Source organism: Apiospora marii (assembly GCF_038362585.1).
Source record: "Apiospora marii strain CBS 49790 chromosome Unknown utg000001l_segment0_segment0, whole genome shotgun sequence".
NCBI lineage: Eukaryota > Fungi > Ascomycota > Sordariomycetes > Amphisphaeriales > Apiosporaceae > Apiospora > Apiospora marii.
The window spans coordinates 2,771,362-2,789,751 of NW_027117372.1; the positions used below are offsets into that span (position 1 = coordinate 2,771,362).

An 18,390-nucleotide genomic window follows, 5' to 3' on the forward strand; every position below is an offset into this window, starting at 1 on the left:
GCTCACAATGGGCGGACATCGTGGCCATCGCGTTCTAGGACGCTCTCTGCATGAAAACGCGCCATCGTTGGAGCCGGTGCTCGAGAGCTGTTTACTTGCACAGCCATCTTCTGCCGCTCTGGACTGAGTATTTCTGAAGCAACTCCCCCTCGGAATGGGTCAAAACTCCTTGAGCCCACTCGAGTGCTTTCATGCGTACCAAGATTTGAACGAGACCTTTGGTACGGAGTTTCGGAGATACGTAAGACATTGCAGTGGTTTTTCGGTAAGGGCCACTACAGCGGGACTGTCAGCTCACGACAGTATGGTGCCTTCGTCTGTCCAGCAAATCGAGTAGCATCCGCGCTGCTGCGAGACATGATGGGAACAGCCCCAGCAAAACACGGAGTCAAGTAAATTAAGGGCAAACGATGGTATCCAAGATGGGCAAACGGCTTGCGGAAATCCAGTAACGATCCTGTTGGCCATCTCGTGCGGTGTGCGGCATGTCCCTATCTTTGGCGCCCTATACTAAGTCTATATGATTATTCACCAGACAGGGGTTCAGGCAGGGGTTCGAGTCATTGTCCACCAGCGATGTTCCCGTCCCTTCTGGCAAGAGTAATAAGCTAAGCAAGAGGAATATTCTCGGGTTTTCATGTGCGGATTTGCACTAGTAGAGCCTCACGCGCTGCAAACACCCAGTCACCAGTATCCCTGCCGCCCCATATTCAGTCCTCCTCTGGTATTTTGAAGCCGCCTGGCATGCGCTTCCGAAAGACTCCCTCAGGGTCGTACCTTTCCGCGACGCCCCGCAAGAACGCGATATTGTTGGCGCCGTACGACCTCAGCGGGTCCTGCGATTTGTCGGCGTAGTTGAGGTACTCGAATGCGACGTCGGTCCCGGTGCGCACGCTCTCCCGCTTGACGGCCTCGCGGTAGCCCGTCATCCGCCGGCGCGCCTCGGCCTCGAGCTCCGGCCCGCCTTCGAACACCAGGAAGGCCTGGTGCAGCACGCAGTTGCGGCCCCGCATGCTCGTTGGGTCCATGCCCAGCACGTTGCCGGTCCCCTGCGCGGCGCCGTGCTCGAACAGGACTGCGGGCAGCGGCTGGAAGACTGTGTACAGGCTGAAGGTGTCGTCGCCCAGCTCGGCCTTCCAGAAATCTATGAAGGCGTTGTGTTGGTCGATGGTGAACTTTAGCATTGCCGGGTCGTTCACTACAGTTTGAGCAAACCAGACATTCCTATGTTGGGCTTTTGTTAGCCATGGATAGGACTGAATCTGCCCATCCTAAGGGCAAGGGGACGGGGTCGTTTCCCTGCCAGGGATGAGCAATAAGTAAGGGGAAAGAGCCTTACCGGAAACCCTTCTCAAAGTTCAGCTCGATCGTCATGTTCAGGTGACTATCGGCCCGCAGGCTTGATGAGATTCGCGGCTCGATCGCCGCGTACTCGGCGAATGCGGCCGCGCTCTCTGTGCCTGTGGCATCATGCAATGCTGAGATGATGACAGTCTCGGAGGCCCCACGGATATACGACCAGAAGGTGAAGGCGGATCCCGCCTGGTAGCCTGCTGCACCGTCGATAAAGTGCGACAGAGCACTGATGACACGGTCCGTTGCGTTGAGCGGATGGGTGATGAGACCACCGTATAAATTGCCAGCAGCGAAGGCCCGCATGTCGAAGCGCGTGACGATGCCGAAGTTGGAGGAGCCGCCTTTGAGGGCCTTCCACAGGTCGGCGTTCTCGTTGGCGTTGGCATTGGTCAACTGTCTTTTACACGAGCAAGGGATCCACTTGTCAGCTGGGCAGTACGGGAATAAATTGCCTGCTTGCGAACTCACCCGTTGGCGAGAACAATCTCGTAATTGACAACATTGTCGCAAGCAAAGCCGACGCGGCTGCTGTAGAAGTTGTTGCCGCCTCCGAGGATGAAGCCACCTACACCGACTGTCGAGGTACGCCCACCTATAGACCCTTGTTATTAGACATATACAGGCAACTCGGCAATGGATTGCGGATTCAATCCTCCTGGGACACCCTGGGGTAGGAAGGATCGAAACCCGAAGGTAGCTTACCCGGAACCGTCACTCCATATGGCTCAAGGGTACTATAGACGTCTTTCCAAAGCGAGCCGCCTTGAATTTTGGCAGTTTGCGTCTCAGGGTCGTACTCGGTCTGGTTCATCAGTCCTAAGATGACTCGTCAGTAACACGGCATTGTCCCCCGAAGATGAACCGTTGCAGGGATGGCAGGCCTACCAAGATCGATTGTGACACCATCGTGAACTTATGGGCAGGGGGCGCCTGTCAGTTTATCGGCACAATGAATCTACCCAGTCAGGGCGGTGCTCAGAATCTTACTATCAGCTGCCGGGCCCCATGCAGTATGGCCACCGCAACGAACAGCCCAGTTGGTGTCGGTGCTGGTGACCAAGAGCTTAATCACTTTCGAGACCTCTTCGGCTACCTTGGGCTGGACGATGCAGGACGGGCTCATCCGAGCCGAGGCCGAGTAGTACTCGGCTTCGCGTGCATTGTACCCTGCAGTGTTGGGCCGAAGAACCTGGAAGCCAGCCGTCTCGAGCAGGTCACACTGTTGATAGATCGATCAGCAGGTGCGTCAAAGAAGTCAGGGGTGGGCAAGGGTGGTATCGGGCCTAAAGGTACAAACCGTCGAATCGGCACCCAAGCCCAGCACGGCACCGGTTCCTCCATTGGCTGGTTGTTGAGAGTTTTCCATGTTGCGATGCGATGTGATGGCCACGACAGATGTTGCTACATTCAGAACGGCAGAGATTGCGGACTTAAATAAAGTATTCCTCATCGTGGACAAGGGGGAAGGGGTGTGGCGTCAGGCGAGATACACCCACTATCCTGCTGTGATAGGGTATATACTAAATGCTGATCCGTCTGGTCGGGAAAGGCCTCATGGACTTTGTACACGATGAAAGTGCCGACCAACCAACTGTTGCGGCAGGGTGTTCTATGTTTTATCTATACCGCGTAGTCACGCCGCGGGGGAAATACCTGTGTAGTAATATTGGGTGATCCCCCCGATGGGACGCTGGCCTGCAGGCTTCTTTCTTTATCCGTACTCCCACGCCTGGTCAGCCCCTCCGATCACAATATATATTTCCTGCAGTCCAAGAAGCCCGTTGTAACCTTCGCTTGATATAAACTGGGGAACTTCCCCAATCGGAGTACTGCCTGGTTGGATGGCGGGCAGGGAGTGGGTGTGTTCATGGCAACTCGTGCCTGCCCACGTCGACGTGGGATGCGGAGAGGGAGCAATTCCGGGGATCGCGTGCGGCGCGGAAGGTATCCATTCCTGATCACTGGCGGAAAACTCCCGATACTAAAAACGCAGACGGAGACACCAGGCAGCAGGGTTAGCAACTGGACTCTCTCTGCCTGCTGCTTCTACGGCAAAGCACAATTGTAAGATTGGAAAGCTGTGCCAGATTTCCATGGCGCCCGTTGTCTATACTACCGAGTGATATGCCGTGAAGTAAGGACAGGCAATAGGATGTCCCTTCCAAAATGCCTCCTGAGCTTATTTTCGTAGTATTCGCTTCCATTTTCTTTTCTTTTTGTTCTACTGTAACACCCCCATGCCTCATCGTACGAGCAGTCCTCGGCAGTGATGCTATTAGATGATACGGCAGTTCAGCCCATCCGTAGACAGGGCATTCATGCGGGCCGCGCCTGGCTACCAGATCTCGTTTCCTTAAGGGTTCAAGGATAGGTATAAGATCCGTAGGGATGTTTCCCCAGATCTCAAACGAGAACTGTGGGCGTACTAGGTTCATATGTAAGCGAAACCAAACTTATTACCGTCATTGCCAGAGGCAGGCACCAGGCTTCCAGCTCTGAGCGGTACTGTTACTAAGTTTGTTACAGATCATGCCTCCCAGATGGTAGGCAATCATATGATAACACCTTGCGCAAGCAGGCAAGCAAGTATCGGCCATCGTGAACAATCATAAGATTGTATTGGTCCTCAACGCAGTGGATGGTTTAAAAAAAGACGTGTCATGTCCTGTGTTGTTCATTTGATATATAGAGTGATCTCATTTGCCAGCCTTGAGAGGAAACCTTTGACTCTCGCAGTTATCTAGGGCATTTTCACACACGTCCAGACACGTACGCACACACCGGGCATACATGATGGCCTTCCCTGTGATCAACGGCACCGAAGTGCTCCCTGCCCGCCCCGGAAGGCTGGGTGGTCAACTTCACCCATCCCTACCGGGCCGAGAACACCAAGACCAACGTGTTTGTGGCCTTCGGGATCGAGTTCCCTGTCGCAACGCTTTTTCTGGCGCAGCGAATTTACACTTCTCTATTCGTGAAGCGGAAATTTCTTATTGAAGACTGTACGTGATGGTGAGCACCAGACTCTAATGACTAGGGCAGTGTGGCCACCCAGCTAATCTCGTACCAATAGACCTGATTGTAGGTGCCTGGGTGAGTACACATGCTATTCCCTTGGGCTATGCTAGCCGCCTCTGAACCGGGTTCCCAACTGTTAACGGCTTGTCCTGCATTGGTAGGCATTTCTTGTGGTGACTCAGGCAATGGTGTTGCATCTGTGGTCTCTTGGACTTGTCGGGTTACATGCTTGGGAGCAGTCACTGGACAAGACTATCTCTATGAGTGGAGTACGGCTCCCCTTATCCAGCGTGTACGCTTCTTTCTGTAAGCCTGCTGACGGGACGACCAAGATTATCCATGCCCTGACTCTGACTGCCATTCTGTGAGTCTTGGTGTTTTCCAATTGCCACTAACTAGAGCACATAAACCTGACTCGCTTTCGGACACATAGGGGAACCGTCCTGGCCAAGCTCGTGCTCTGCATCTTCTACTACCGGCTCTCGCCCGCGCGCTGGTACCGCTACGGCATCCTGCTCACGGCCTTCCTGTGCGTCGCCTGCTCTGGCTCGGTGTGGCTGGCCGTCATGTTCGCCTGCCGGCCCATCGCGGCGGCGTGGGACTTGCGGCTGTTGCACACGGGCGGCGGCGGCGGCGCCGGCCGCTGCATCCCGCGCCCGCCGTGGTACCTGCTGCAGGCCATCGCGGGCGGCGTCACTGACCTGCTGCTCATGCTGCAACCCATGCCCACCGTCCTGGGCCTACAAATATCGGCCGGGCGCAAGGCGGCGCTGCTGGCCTGGTTCGGCCTCGGCACCGTCACGCTGGCGGCCGCCATCATGCGCCTGCTCAGCTTGCTGTCCATGACCGCTGACCCGGATACGCCGTGGACCATGGCCGATGCTATGCTGTGGCTGTAAGTTAAGTGCCAAAGGTGCACCCCTTTTCACCCACTCCTCTGCATCACTACTGACGCACCTTTCTAACAGGGTGGTCGAGTCCAACCTCATTGTTCTCTGCGGCTGCCTCCCTACCTTCCGCGACTTTGTCCTCCACGTTATGTCCAAGCTGGGTCGAAGCGACGAGTCAAAAGGTTCGGGTCACAATAGCAACAGTAGCAACAACAACAACAACAACAGGAAATACCGCGTCAGCGGCAACAGCAGCAGCAACCAAGAGAGCCACAAGATGCACACATTCGGCGCGGGTTCGACGCGCCAGGAGTTTGACACCATCGCCGAGATCGAGTTCGAGTTCGGCGGCCGCTTCCGGCCTACCAACTCCTACCACCACCAAGCCCAATCATCAACAACGGCGGCAGCGGGAGTGGGCACGTCTGTCGAGACCGGAAACGACACCACCTGTCTTTTCGCCGGTGACGCCGCGAGCCCCCGAGAGAACGGCAGCGAGGTGTATGTCTTGATGAGGCACACGAGCACGAGGGAGCTCATGCTTTGACCAAGAAGACAAGGGGGTATATAACAGACTTCACATTAAAGAGGGAAAGGGGGAACATGTCTATTATTTGGCGCGTGATGCAACTTATCATGGCAAACGGCTGTTTATCATCCATACTGTACTGTATATAAACCGTGTACAGAAAAGAAGGGCCCCAGGCAATGCACAGCAAACCAAATCTTCATCTATCCACCTTCGATCGAGATAGTCCCCCCCTCCCTCTCCTTACTTCCCCGCCACATGTAATAGAAATTTTACGTCTCCCTTCACGGACACCCTCCCACATTAGCCCAGTAATGAATACGCAAAACACAAACACCCAAGCTCAAATCCGGCGATTTTCCGTCGCCTAGACCCGGAGCGGAGGACCACCACCGCTCACCATCTGCTCATCGTCAAAGTAGCCGAGTGGCACGACGCGGACCATGCGTCCCGTGGTCCAGTCGACGCGCCACTTGTGGCCCTGGACGATGGCGGACGGTGAGCTGGTCCGCGGGGATTTGGGAGAGCGATGGAGGTGGGTTGCCGGGCGATGCATCGTCGTCAGGTGTGGGGTGCGAGCGTGGCTCCGTTAGCGAAGACGGACAGGGATAGCGAGGCGTCATAGCTGAGTGATGGATTACAGGGGACGGCCGACCGGGTCTGCTCGAGTCCGAAGAGGCCGTAGTGTCACGGGAGGAGGCCGCGGACCGGGTCACTCGGGGAAGGCTCTGGTCTTTGGGGAACTCTCTCTCGTCGATCACGGGCGCCACGTTGATGGCCGCGGAGAGGGCGTCCAGCCACAGGACAAAGCTGGGCAGCTCGACACAGGACAGCAGGAACTGGTCCGTCTCGGCCCGGACTCGGATCACATACCGCCTTCTGTATTGAAGCATAAGCACAGTCAGCCAGTGTTGCCGGCCTGCGGCCCGCTTGACCGTCTCCTCGATCTCCATCTTCATGCGGAGCACGGCGTCCAGGACGATGTCGCACAAGTACCGAGGCAACTGCGACACTGAAGAGCTGAGCTCGTCATAAGCTGGAGGAGGCTCATCGGGGACGATAGCATCATCTTCGGATGGCGAGTCTGCCATAACCTCTCCTCCCCTTGGATCCAACTTCCCCTTTTGGACATCTTACTTCCACTAAAGGAGAAACGCACGAAGACCTGCTGGCTATCTAGTGAGCAAGCAGTCTTCGACTACGGAGAAGTGAGGACATGAGCAAACATTACAGGGTTTCTGTAGATACAGATGTGATAAGAATGCGCAAATCAGACTCCCTAGACTCGAAAGGGGACAGTCATGTAAGCCATAGGCGAACGTCGCCGGTGGAGATTTAACTAGTTATCTTCCTGCGTCCGAATAAGCATAACGGCTCTCCAAATCATTATGACGCGTTTTACGGGACGCAGATCTGAGTCAGGCTCCGTGTCACACTTAATACTGCATATTCCCCATGCGGCATCCTGCAACTCGGTTCCAAAGCCGGCCTATAAGACACTGCGAGCTAGCTATTCCCGGTAGGTGGTAGACATACTGGAGCCACCCATTGGTCGTCAAGCCGTCTCTCGCGTGGCCTTGCTCCGATATGCACGGCAAGTAAAAGCCGAGATATAACCTTAATGGATGTTTCTATAGTAAGTAAGTAGATAATAACATAAGATCATCCTTGGTGTAAGTCTGGGAGAGCATCACCATAGGAAGATGCCCATATCCCAGCCTCCCCTTCCTTGAGACCCAAGCATGTTTGTTACACAAGTTGTCATTAATATCGTTGTACCGTTACAATACACTAATACATGAGGTAAAAGAGTTTCAGAGAATACCTTTGACCCAGTATTATACTCTCCTGTTCGCTGTAGAAATCCCAAACCCCTCCTTTTTTTCACTCCATCCATGCAAATGAATATCGAGGTATCAGTTTAGCTTTTCCTTCCCCCAGCCCTCTGATCAATGTTTGTACAAGTCCACCCACCTCCCCAGCAATAAATGCTAGCTGCCAGCAAAATCAATCGTCGCCATGCTTCAATCGCAGAGGTCAATTTGGCCCAGAACCAAATTGGAATCTCGAAACCAACGCACACATCAGGCATTATAACAAAGTCCTTCCATGAGCACCAGATCTTCCACAGCCCCCTGGATTTCACCCCAACCCCGCCTCTCTTTTTTTTCTCATGAGCAACCGCTGTGGTCCGTCATTAAGTCGTACTCGATGCATGTTTCCCTAGCCGTATTCCACAGCTTGGATCTTTACTGGATATACCTGCGCCATACCAGGCCCAATCTTTCAGCTCTGAAAGATTCTAGGCGTTGGCAGCCTGAGAAGCTCCCCGGGCACCACCACGAGGCATACCACCTCGGCCACGGCCCTGGCCACCAAAGTTGCCACGTCCGCCCTGGCCTCCAGCACGGCCTCCGTCCATGCCACCGCGACCTCCGCGGTTGGCAGCGTTGCCTCGGCCAGTGTTGCTGTAGTTGGCTCCGCCATAGGCGCTGGCCTTGGGGCGGCGGGGCTCAACCACAATGCTCTCGCCATTAACGACATGGGGGTTGGCAGCAGCAGCGGCGTTGTAACCAGCGGGGTTGGCAAACTCAACGAAAGCACAGCTCTGTATCATCCATTAGCGTCCGTTACCTAAATAAGCACGTTTGTCAGGGACTTACCTTCTGGCGGTTGATGTCAAAGTAGACCAACTCGCCGTGAGCAGCAAGAGCAGCTCGGAGTTCCTCGCTCTCGACCTTCTCCGTCACGTACTTCACGTATCCGAGGGTACCTTCCTTCTCGGTACGGGGGGCCGAGATAGATTGCGGGCGGGCGCGCTTGTTGTCGCCGCCAGCCGTCTGCCACTCGGTAGACTCCTTCGTGGTGGCTGGCTCAGATGCCTGGGCAGCTGCAGTGGTGGTGGCAGCGGGCTGAGCAGCAGGCGCCGAGGCCTGGGCAGCAGGGCGGGGCTGGGCAGGAGCGGCAGCGGCAGCGGGGGCGGCAGGCTTGGCGAGCGGGACAGCAGGCTTGGGAGCGTTTGCAGCGGCGGCAGCAGCAATACGGCCAGCCCAGGTCATTGGCTTAGGAGGCTGGGCAGGTTGAGCCGGCTTGGCGGGAGCGGCAGCAGGAGGCGGTGCTTGACGGGTGGCGACTGGTGTGGGGCTGGGATCGGTAGGCTTCTCAGGCTCCTGAGTAGTCTCGGCCTCAACCTCGCGGGCAAGGGCCTCGGGGTCGGGCTTCGAGGCCTCGGTCTTCTCGGCAGTCTCGGCAGCTGGTGTGGCATCGGCAGTCTGGTCCGCAGCAGCATCGCCATTGACGCTGGCGTCCTTGCCGGACGCGGTCACCTCCTCGAGCTTCTGGTCGACAACAGCGGGGTCCAGGGAGGCAGCAGGGGCAGCCTCCTCAGCAACGGGCTCGGCGGCTACAGGCTCGGCGGCGGGCTCGACGGTCTCGGGAACAGCACTCGTAGGCTGCTCAGCCTGGGTCTCCTCGGCAGCCGGTGCCTCCTCGGTTTGCTCCTCCTCGACCGCACCGTCGTCGACGTATCGGAGGATGTCGTTCAGGACGAAGTAGCCCGATGGTTGCTGGGCCAGCACAAAGGTCTGAACAAACTTCTTGGGGTCCTCGCCGGTTTTGTTGGAGCTCTCACCAATCACCTGGATGACGATGTTGTCGAAAGAGGTTTGTGAATCGACATTAGAGATGCGCACTTTGGTGTCTTCCTTGAAGTCGAGGCTCTTGATGCGCTCCTGGATCTCTTGTCGGCCAACCGACACCGTCGAGACCTCAGCCTCCTTGCCGTAAACGAGTTGCGACCGCTTGCTGTAGAATAGCTAGGATGGGGTCAGCGGAGGTTGCGCAGGAGTTGGGAGCAGCTGAGTCAAACCTACATGCAGCTTCTCGGGGCTCTTGCTAAGAGTGGTGTAGTATTGCTCGACGAAATACCAAGCAACCTCATCCTTGCCCAGGTTAGAGTTACTGGTGGACGACACGTTGGACTGGTCGGGAGTCGTGCTAGCACCTGTGGTCTGGTTAGTCAAAGCGCGGACAGGAAGAGGTCGAGCCTTTTTCTCGCAAACAGGTGGACTTGCCGTTGGTTGCCATGTTTGCGTCGGTGATGTGTGTGGTGGCGGTGGGTGGGGGGCGAAAGAGTCGGGAGGAGGTGCGATGTATTATCTGGGGCCTCGACAAATGCACACAATCGGGAATTGACAAGCGCCGCGGACAGGTTTTGACGGGGTCGAAGTGCAGGGCGAGCTGTGGAAAAAGACGATTCGTTAGCCTTAGCCTGGCAAGAAGAAGAACCAGAGGTGGTTGAACGAGGTAGGAGGAGTAAGAGGTGGAAGGAAGCGGCGACAAAGTGGTGGTGATTTTTTTTTTTTTTTCCCAGAAAGGTTCGGGTGCAGTGTACGGGACTTGCCTTTTTGACTTTTTGGAGGTTTAAGTGGAAGCGCAGCAAACAAGAGTGGGCTCGTCGAACAAACGACCAATTCTTCTACCACGATATGACGAGGGCGTTAGATGGTAATAGAAGTAGTAAAAAGTAGCCGGAGGGAGGAATGCGAGCCACGAGTATGGTGTTCTGTTGTTGGTGTGTGGTGTATGTTGTATGGATTTATTATTGCTGTACCCTTGGAGCGGAGGGAGGGATAGGCGGGGGAGGTGGAAGTAGATGGTCTGGTTGCGCAAAAATGCGAATCGGGAGGAAGAGAGAGAGGGAGAGTGACGAGGATGGGTTGGATTGATTGGATGGTGGTTTGTTTGTTCAGTCGGGATTCAGAAGTTTCTGGAGACAGGGCAAGAGGATGGTGGTCGTCAAATTTACCTAAGGTAAGGTCAAGAAGTCCAGGCCAAGGTAGGTCGAGCAGAGATGGTGGATGAGATCAATTGACGGATCAAATGGATTTGAACGAATTTGACCTCTTGGGCGGGCTAAGCTGGTGGTTGTTGGAGACAACACCCGGAGTTAGTCCAATTAGGAAAAGTGCTCGTTCGCCTGCACAGGTACCCCTCCAGCACCCGCCTGCCGTCAGTGTAGGTACTACTTGCAGGACACTCAGCACGCAGAAGCATCTTGGCCGTACTGCTTGGCCCAATTGATAGCACCTAGGAGGTCTTGATTGGCCTGTTTGCCAGTCATCCATTGGCTGAATAATAAAGTATGGGCTGTCTGAAGCTACCTACCTAACCTAGTGGTACAGTTTCCTATTACGTACATGGAATTCGCTCAATATACCTATGGATGTACCTTGCTACGCCGGAGGTTATGGTTATGGCATGGAGCAGCAGCCATCGACTTGCCGTTGCGATCCGATGACCCCCCGAACCAGAGCGTCCATTGAAAGAACACGAAACACACAGGTAATCTGTCAAGTGCATCTGTATTTACATGTACCCAGTGCTGTACTTAGCTAAGATCAACAAATCAACGGGATCTTAGCTGGTAGATCGTGTTCATGGTCTCGGATCTACACCGGTTCCATCCGAGCCCTTTGTGCTCTATTAACACCGAGACATCGATACATATTGTAGCGTCGTACCATCAACCATCAATAAAGAATGGCGAGCAAAATGAACGAATGCACTTCCGTGTCATATTTGAGCCCATCCCTTCCTGTCTATCTTTAGAAGCCGGCCACTCTCCATGGCCTCCGAGATGGTTTGCGGATCGTCGCCCTTTGCGCCCCTTTAGGTGAGTTTATTCCAAGGTGGCCGAAACCTATGGCCGAGCATCTACGTACACTCTTCTTGTCAAGGGCACTTACTGAGCTAGCTTCATAGCTTCATAGCTTCCTTAACAAACATAGTACCGCCCCTTTGGATTCCTCAATTGGTGTCGCGTCCAGGTCATGATTAATCAAGAGTAAGTCTGACCAGATGTTCTCATCATTCAACTCCATTCAAGGCACGACACGAAACCTTCTCCAAGCTCGTGTGGCACTGCTTGTCAAGCTTCCATGCCTTGATTGTGAAACTTTGTCAAGCCCATGCTTGACGGCTCTTTCGAGATTGCTCTACTGCTCCTCTTCTGGACGATATGAAGCAGAGATGCACCAAGTCATCCCCTTGTTGTCTGCCACTCGAAGTGCTGGCACTATGTTCTTGGCCACGTCGACAGAACCGCCTGGTGCCGATGATCAGACACAGCAAAGAGTATGTGTGCGTTTTGATAAGTACATCATCAACATATCGTTGCACGCGTTTCATGGACAGCAGACCTACGTGGCGGGTCGCATAGCCTCGAGGCACCTCGTAAGGGAAAAGGTAGGGGTCAGGAATCCACGTAGAAGTGTTGGTGTCGCGCAATAGCTTTAATATGGCTGGCTCGGATGCGTTTCATCCTCACGAGGTATCCATCATCATCTCACTTTCGACTTCCCGTGTCTCCCGTGCGATTTCGGTTTGTACGCCAGCATCGTCCAGCATGCCGCCCGCTTCCTCAAGGTCCTTGACTAGCTTCTCGAGTAGGCTGGTCAAGCTCGAAAGCTCGGCGCGCTGCTGCTGAATGTCTGCCCAGAGGCGCGCATTGTGAGATTGCGTTGTCTGCAACCGCGCATTCAGCTGCGATTGGGACGCAACAAGGTGTGGCTGAAGATGCGCGGCGAGAATAGCTGACGCAGGTAGGAGATGCGGTCTGTTCTGGAATTAGCATACCATCCACACTGTACCTGAGGGGAGCAAAGTAGGTGAGATATCGGGGATTAGGGGAAGCAACCATTTAGAGGCGCGACAGGAATACAAGCTAGATGGACGTACGGTGTGGGTATATTATCCTGGTCAGGAAGTCCAGCCTCGTCGCGACGCAGCTCAGCTTCGCTGACTAGCCCTTCAAGCTCATTAAGCTTGTTGACGACGTTCCTACTCGTCAGGATCGAGTCAAACTCTTTCTGTATATTAAACATCGCTATTAGCTTGACTCTTGTTCCCAATATCAAGCCTGGGGGGCCGGAGCTACTTATAGCATACCTTGCAAAGCATCGTCAAGCGATCCACCATTTGTCGCTGTGCCGCCTTAAGTGTCGCTGGCGCGCGCTCCGAGATGGTCGGATAGCAGCTGGCGAAGTTGTCCCATGTCACCTTTCCCAGCGTATGTTTGAGCGAGTCATCAAGGACCTTCTGGAAGCGGGCGGCACGGGGCCCCGGGGCTTGTGGTGTGTGCCGGGTCGGTAGTGGCGGTGATGCTGGTGGCGCACTGGTAGACTGTTGTGCAGCAGCAGCTGCTGCTGCTGATTCTGTCTGTTGTACTGCACTTGTGGATGTCGAGGGGTGGGGTTCTGACGATGTCGAATCTGCTTGCGCCTGTGACTGCTGGGAGGTTGCGGTAGGTTGCGGTGTTGTCGTCGCGACTTGCTCTTGTTGTTCGCCGTTCTCCATGTTGGGTTCAGATTGCGCGTAACGCACAGTATCGTCGAGCAGGGCGTGCGCAAATATTTGTCGAGTTGTCAACAGTCCAGAAACAGAATTGCCGCTCTACTTGGCCCAACTAAAGGCCTTGCGATTGAGTTGTTGCTGAAGATGGACGCGTTAAGTTGCTCGCGTTCTTGCGCTTATCGATAAATCTTAGCTATGCATTTGGCATTCTCCCCTCAGAGCTATGCCCCACCATGGATGTCAGTGACTGTGCATACAGACCGGGATCCCTATAATCATTCCTTATTTTCGTTCATCAGGGCAGGCACTACTTACTACAAAGACCTCCTTGTGCCCGTCTAGGGGAATGTTCAGACATCAACTATTTGAATGTTTAACATATAGGGCGCAACGATGGATTATTATTGAAGAGCAAAATTATCGTATTGGCATTTTGATCATATCTACATAGTACATTACATAATTCCAGCATGGCCTCCCAATTCATTCCGCCTTGGAGCCGTCGTATCTACATGTCCCATAACCCTCTTTTTGTTGCGTGCGTCATTAAGGTAAACAGAATCCAACAGATGATGAGAAGGTGCTGGGTCCTCATCTAAACCCGGAAAATGCTGCATCAAAGCAATCCAACGCCCATATCAACGCCTAGCAATGATGCAATCTTGCTGTCTGTCGAATCGAATTCAAGATAAAAAACTGCCTAAGCCCTAGTCAAACTCGACTGTGCCTGATGGCCGCTGGGTCCTCCTTTCCATCCGTCTCTGCCTACGCCTATCCGCTGCCGAGGTAGTGTTGGAAGCCCCGGTCCCGCCGGGTCCGCCGGGAGAGGGGCTCATTGCGCTCCAGGTGCCATGGCTGCCTATACTAGAGACAGTGTTGTTATTGTGCATGGGCGTCATGGGAGGAGGCCCGTTCGGCGGGGGAGGGGGCGGAGGGTGATCGGGCCCAGAGTAATACGCCGAGTCCTTTGCCGCTCGCCTTCCACCTGCAAAAGCGGGTGTTGGTGGTGACAGTTGATCTTCCGCCTGTCGCGCACCATGTAGGTCTGTGACTGTGCGGTTCGCGCTGGAGTCGCGGCGGTAGCGTCGGCGACTGCTAGCTCCTTCGGTGCCTGATGCGCTGCTGATCGAGCTAGATCTGCGCTTCCGGTGCTCGCGTGCTGCCTCCTCCTCAGTCAACCGGCGCAATGTGACGTTGCGGTCACGGTCATCGTGGTACTTGACCTTGACGCTGACAGGCTGGCTGGGAGCGCGTGTTCTGCTGCGCTCGCGCCGTCTTCGCCGTCCGTCATCTACCTCGGATGCTAGGAGACTTGCCGATGCGGCCGCTGCTGCCGCCGCCGCGTTTCCGTCCTTTCGGCGGCGGGAGGAGTGACGTCTCTGGGGTCTTCCACTTGCTGATGTGTAGCCATCATTAACCGATTCATCCCGATGAAGAACACCGTGAGGATCAGGCGGTATGTGCGGCATGTCTACTGGCATGTGCGGGTCTCGCGAGTGAGACCGCGAACGAGACTTGCGAGCCCCAGCTGCGATACCTGGTATCCCCATGGGTGGCATTGGTGGTGGTATCGGCGGGCCGGGAGGCCCAACTCCGGGGCGCGACTCAAGAGCTGACGAGAAATCGGAGTCGCCAGTCATGGTAGTTGCCGTGCCAGCTGGCGCAGTGTACCGGCGCGCAGGTCTTCTGCCAGGCGAGTCATAGCCATCTCCAGTATATCTGGATCCATGCCGGCCGTCTCTCCTCTCATCCTCGTAACGCAGACGGTCTGCATCTGCCTTGCGGTCCTTCCTATCCTTCAGCTTCTTTGCAAACCACCCCAAGCCAAGTCCCGCCAGCAGGCCGCCTCCAGCACTTTCGCCGGTATCACGCTCCTCCCGTGCTCGTCGCGACGGGCTAACATAGGATGAGTAGTCGGAATCCAGGGTGCTTTCCAATCTCGAGTCGCCAGGGCGCGCGTGCGATGGTCGTGGCGTGATCGGTCTGTCGGGGCGCTCGGCGGCACTCATGGCAGCAGCCATAGCCGTCGGATTGCCTGGACCGGGGAGAATGGGTTTGCCGCCCCTCTGGCTGCGGAGTTGGGTCATTTCGTCGCTGAATTCGCTTTCGGTGTACTCGGATCTGGCAGGCCGCTTGATCCGGTTGCGGCTGGGCGTATCTGTCGCAACCGACTGGTATTCTTCGTCTCCATGTCTGCGACTGTCCTTGCGATCCAAAAGCTTCTTGGCAAGTGCGCCCGCACCCACAACCCCAGCAACATTGATGAGCTTGTCCATCAGGCCGCCGCCACTACGCGGTGCCTCATTTCGTTCGGTAAACTTCTCATCGACGTAGCTGGTCGACCCTCTCCTGGACGGGAGAACCTCGGGACCCCTGCTTCGGCTCCTTGAGCGAGACCTGCTCAAGCTTCGTTCGCGCTCTTTCTTGTCCTTTCGTCCTTTCATGAGGGCCCACACGCCAGCGCCAGCTGCCAGGGGGCCCAGCCATCCGTGCCCCTCTTTCTTTTCGGTACGATCCGAGACGGTGTATCTGCTCCTACTCCTGCCAGTGCCGGCTTCGGACCTTCCTCCGTAGACGGTCCTTTCATCCCAATCTCCCTCGTGCCGGTAGCTCAAGACGAAGTACATGAGCAACAGGAAGGCCATCCAGATCGAGTACAAGATGAAGGCAACCTTGGGTGAACCGTACAGCGTGAGGCCCAGGGGGATTTGAATCATGCCAAGGATGGTGACAATGCGCCCAAGCCAGCGATGAATCATGAGCCGTAGCGAGTGCTTTCGGATGCTTCTGACAAGGCGGCCGCCGACAGCTTGCACCAGTATCATGGTGTAGATGGCGACGCCAATACCGTGATGCGGGTTGGTCAGGCTGCGGTTTGGGCCAACGGCAAACCAACCAGTCACAAATACGACGGTGGCCAGGAGGATGGCGAATATCTGCAGATAGGCGTGATAGCGGATATTCGCACCGGGCCGTCCCCGGTGGAAGCGAGCCATCATGACCCCGATAGGCACGATGAAGAGGAAGACTATGGCAGCAATGACGCCATGCGCCAGGATCAGGCTGTGATACTGCGCGACACTTGAGAAGCGATTGCCCATGCCTGGAATAGAGGTGTTAGTGGCCCGATCTGGTTATATGGGTGGTTAGGTGGAGCATGCGTACCATTGTATTGCATCATGTCAAAGGGCAGGCCCTGGAGATTGGGAAGCAAGAAGTCGTTCTTGGTGAAGTCCCATGTTCCGTCACCGACGCTCATCTTGTCCGAGGAGTAAGCAACCGCTCCCGGCGCCGACAGCGCATCGGTCGGCGCCATAGCGGCGGCGGCGATGTGGTGTTAGGCGTCAACGTGGGGACGGTGATGTGCGAGCCTGCTCTCCGGAGAATGCGGATGCTGGCTCGAGACTGTGCCTGGAGAATCGGGAATGCGATGTTAGGCGTGCCTGGCTGGGTAAGGTATGTAAGGTAAGGTATGCGGTATGCAGTGGATTCACTCAGGCACAACTCTCAACAAGTCGGTGTTGAGCGAGCTTGTCGGAGTCGGTGTGTCGGGGTGTGGGGTAGGTAACAATTCGATTTTGTCTCTGGCACATACCTGCAGACAGCTGCTTTGCGCTGTTACAAACTTTCTGGTTGTCGATGTGCCTATCTCTGGTCGCGAGACGGCCAACTTCAAAGATTGTTTGGTGTCGCGGCAGAAAAACTAGACACAATATGCAAGAAGAAAAGATGTCGTATCCAACCTCTCGCCCCAGAGTCGCACTCCTCTCTGCGGCCTAAACTACTCTGGCGGTGCTACCCAGTTGGCGGATGGGCAGATGCAAATGAATGGAGGTTACAGGGGTGGTGTCTTGTGTTTCCGGGTGGTTGACACGGAAACGCGTGCCGGGCGCTGTGGGCGATCCACCCCTTCCCTCGACCAGACAACTCGGCCAGCAGACCGCCTGCTGCTTTGGAGCGTAGAGACCAAGAAAGGTCAAAGGTATGACGAGCTCAGCCAGCCCCCCTGCTTTTCAGCAGGCTTTCCCACCAGACCAGCTCGATGCGCGAGGACCTTTGCGCTGTCAGTGCACGTGGATCTAGACGTAGGTAGATCCAGCACTAGGCGCAGCAAGCACCGTACCTGAATTCGGTTCTGGTTCTGGCCAACTGGGCAAATAGGAATATAACGCCAAAGGGGCCGATTTGGGGACCCTATAATATTTCGACAACTGGAATTCCTAGCATTGGGGTCCTTTGGTCGCTCCTGGCTGTATGCAGAACATACATGTAATAATAACATGCACTTAACGGAAATAATCTGATAATGTTCCTTATGTCAAAAGCTTATACACAGGCCTATAGCGCCTATCCAAAAATCCACAGCAAACGTGAACCTCAGCCGCCAAAAGTGATCACTTCAATATGGGGTAAAAGGAATCAAAATCAAAACCTGAACGCCTTCGCCAAACGATGCAGACAGCCCAAGCCCCAGCAGCCGGAAAAAAAAAAAATGCCAACAAGCCCCTTTATAAATGCGTGACCTTGTTTAGGCTGTACGTCGGAGACCTAGTAGCCCCCTTCCTTGTCCCTATCGGCCGCGTTGTCTCTGTCCACGGCCTTCCGCAGCCGTTCTTCCTGCCTCTTCCAGTGGCCGCCCTCCTCGTAATCCTTGCTGATCTTGAGCGCGTTGCGCAGCCTTTCGCTTTCCTTGATCTTGGCGTCGGCGAGCTCGTGGACCTGGTGCATCTTGAGGCCCTTCCGTGGCTCAGTGCCCTGGTTTCTGTCCTGTTTGGCCAGGAGGTCCTTGCGCAAGGCGTCGCACTGCTCGTCGATCTCGTCTTCTTCAACACTGAGAGGATTGTCAGCATCAGCAGAGTATCGTTGTGGCCCGCTCGGAGGGGTCAGATCAGGCAGGCAAACTCACCCTTCGTCCTCTAGCTTGTCCCGCAGCTCAAAGACCTTGACCTCGACCTCGCGCTTGCGCTCGTGTTCGAGAATGCCCTTGTCGGGCTGACGCTGACGGTGCCGCTCGAGGTCACGCGCGGCATACGGGGCGCCTCGGTCCCTGTCGCGCGGCTTGAGGTGTGCCAAGTTGCGCTGCACGTATCCCGAGGTGCCGCTGCCCCGTGGGGTGGAAAGGCCGACGTTATCGGACATGGTGCGCCGTGCTGGGGCGAAGGGAACTGATGGAATAGCAAATAGTAAGATGTCGTGGTTTCGCTCCTTTGAAGCTTCCAATGGGAGTGATCAGGCCTGGCTGGG

General features: G+C 55.4%; 7 protein-coding genes across 7 annotated transcripts; 1 reads left to right on the top strand and 6 right to left on the bottom strand.

Moving 5' to 3' along the window:
• Nucleotides 1-710: 710 nt before the first annotated feature.
• On the bottom strand, nt 711-2,722 carry PG985_000913 (uncharacterized protein; the record flags this gene model as incomplete). The annotated part of the gene is made up of 7 exons (XM_066820682.1): nt 711-1,224; nt 1,340-1,753; nt 1,825-1,948; nt 2,059-2,172; nt 2,242-2,268; nt 2,344-2,575; nt 2,654-2,722. The coding sequence occupies 7 exons, from the start codon at nt 2,720-2,722 to the stop codon at nt 711-713; spliced, it is 1,494 nt and encodes a 497-aa protein (XP_066691561.1).
• Nucleotides 2,723-4,634: 1,912 nt separating this feature from the next.
• Nucleotides 4,635-5,811, top strand: PG985_000914 (uncharacterized protein; the record flags this gene model as incomplete). Its single annotated transcript, XM_066820683.1, has 3 exons — nt 4,635-4,738; nt 4,808-5,269; nt 5,343-5,811. 3 exons carry the CDS (start codon nt 4,635-4,637, stop codon nt 5,809-5,811), a joined length of 1,035 nt encoding a protein of 344 aa, XP_066691562.1.
• A 349-nt stretch (nt 5,812-6,160) lies between these two features.
• On the bottom strand, nt 6,161-6,884 carry PG985_000915 (pleckstrin-like domain-containing protein; the record flags this gene model as incomplete). The annotated part of the gene is given in 2 exon segments (XM_066820684.1): nt 6,161-6,274; nt 6,291-6,884. The coding sequence occupies 2 exon segments, from the start codon at nt 6,882-6,884 to the stop codon at nt 6,161-6,163; spliced, it is 708 nt and encodes a 235-aa protein (XP_066691563.1).
• A 1,211-nt stretch (nt 6,885-8,095) lies between these two features.
• Nucleotides 8,096-9,879, bottom strand: PG985_000916 (uncharacterized protein; the record flags this gene model as incomplete). Its single annotated transcript, XM_066820685.1, has 4 exons — nt 8,096-8,401; nt 8,457-9,608; nt 9,666-9,796; nt 9,855-9,879. The coding sequence occupies 4 exons, from the start codon at nt 9,877-9,879 to the stop codon at nt 8,096-8,098; spliced, it is 1,614 nt and encodes a 537-aa protein (XP_066691564.1).
• Nucleotides 9,880-12,117: 2,238 nt separating this feature from the next.
• On the bottom strand, nt 12,118-13,149 carry PG985_000917 (uncharacterized protein; the record flags this gene model as incomplete). The annotated part of the gene is made up of 3 exons (XM_066820686.1): nt 12,118-12,409; nt 12,532-12,662; nt 12,742-13,149. 3 exons carry the CDS (start codon nt 13,147-13,149, stop codon nt 12,118-12,120), a joined length of 831 nt encoding a protein of 276 aa, XP_066691565.1.
• A 704-nt stretch (nt 13,150-13,853) lies between these two features.
• Nucleotides 13,854-16,462, bottom strand: PG985_000918 (uncharacterized protein; the record flags this gene model as incomplete). The annotated part of the gene is made up of 2 exons (XM_066820687.1): nt 13,854-16,249; nt 16,312-16,462. 2 exons carry the CDS (start codon nt 16,460-16,462, stop codon nt 13,854-13,856), a joined length of 2,547 nt encoding a protein of 848 aa, XP_066691566.1.
• Nucleotides 16,463-17,694: 1,232 nt separating this feature from the next.
• PG985_000919 (cwf21 domain-containing protein) lies at nt 17,695-18,285 on the bottom strand (the record flags this gene model as incomplete). The annotated part of the gene is made up of 2 exons (XM_066820688.1): nt 17,695-17,977; nt 18,053-18,285. The coding sequence occupies 2 exons, from the start codon at nt 18,283-18,285 to the stop codon at nt 17,695-17,697; spliced, it is 516 nt and encodes a 171-aa protein (XP_066691567.1).
• Nucleotides 18,286-18,390: the final 105 nt, after the last annotated feature.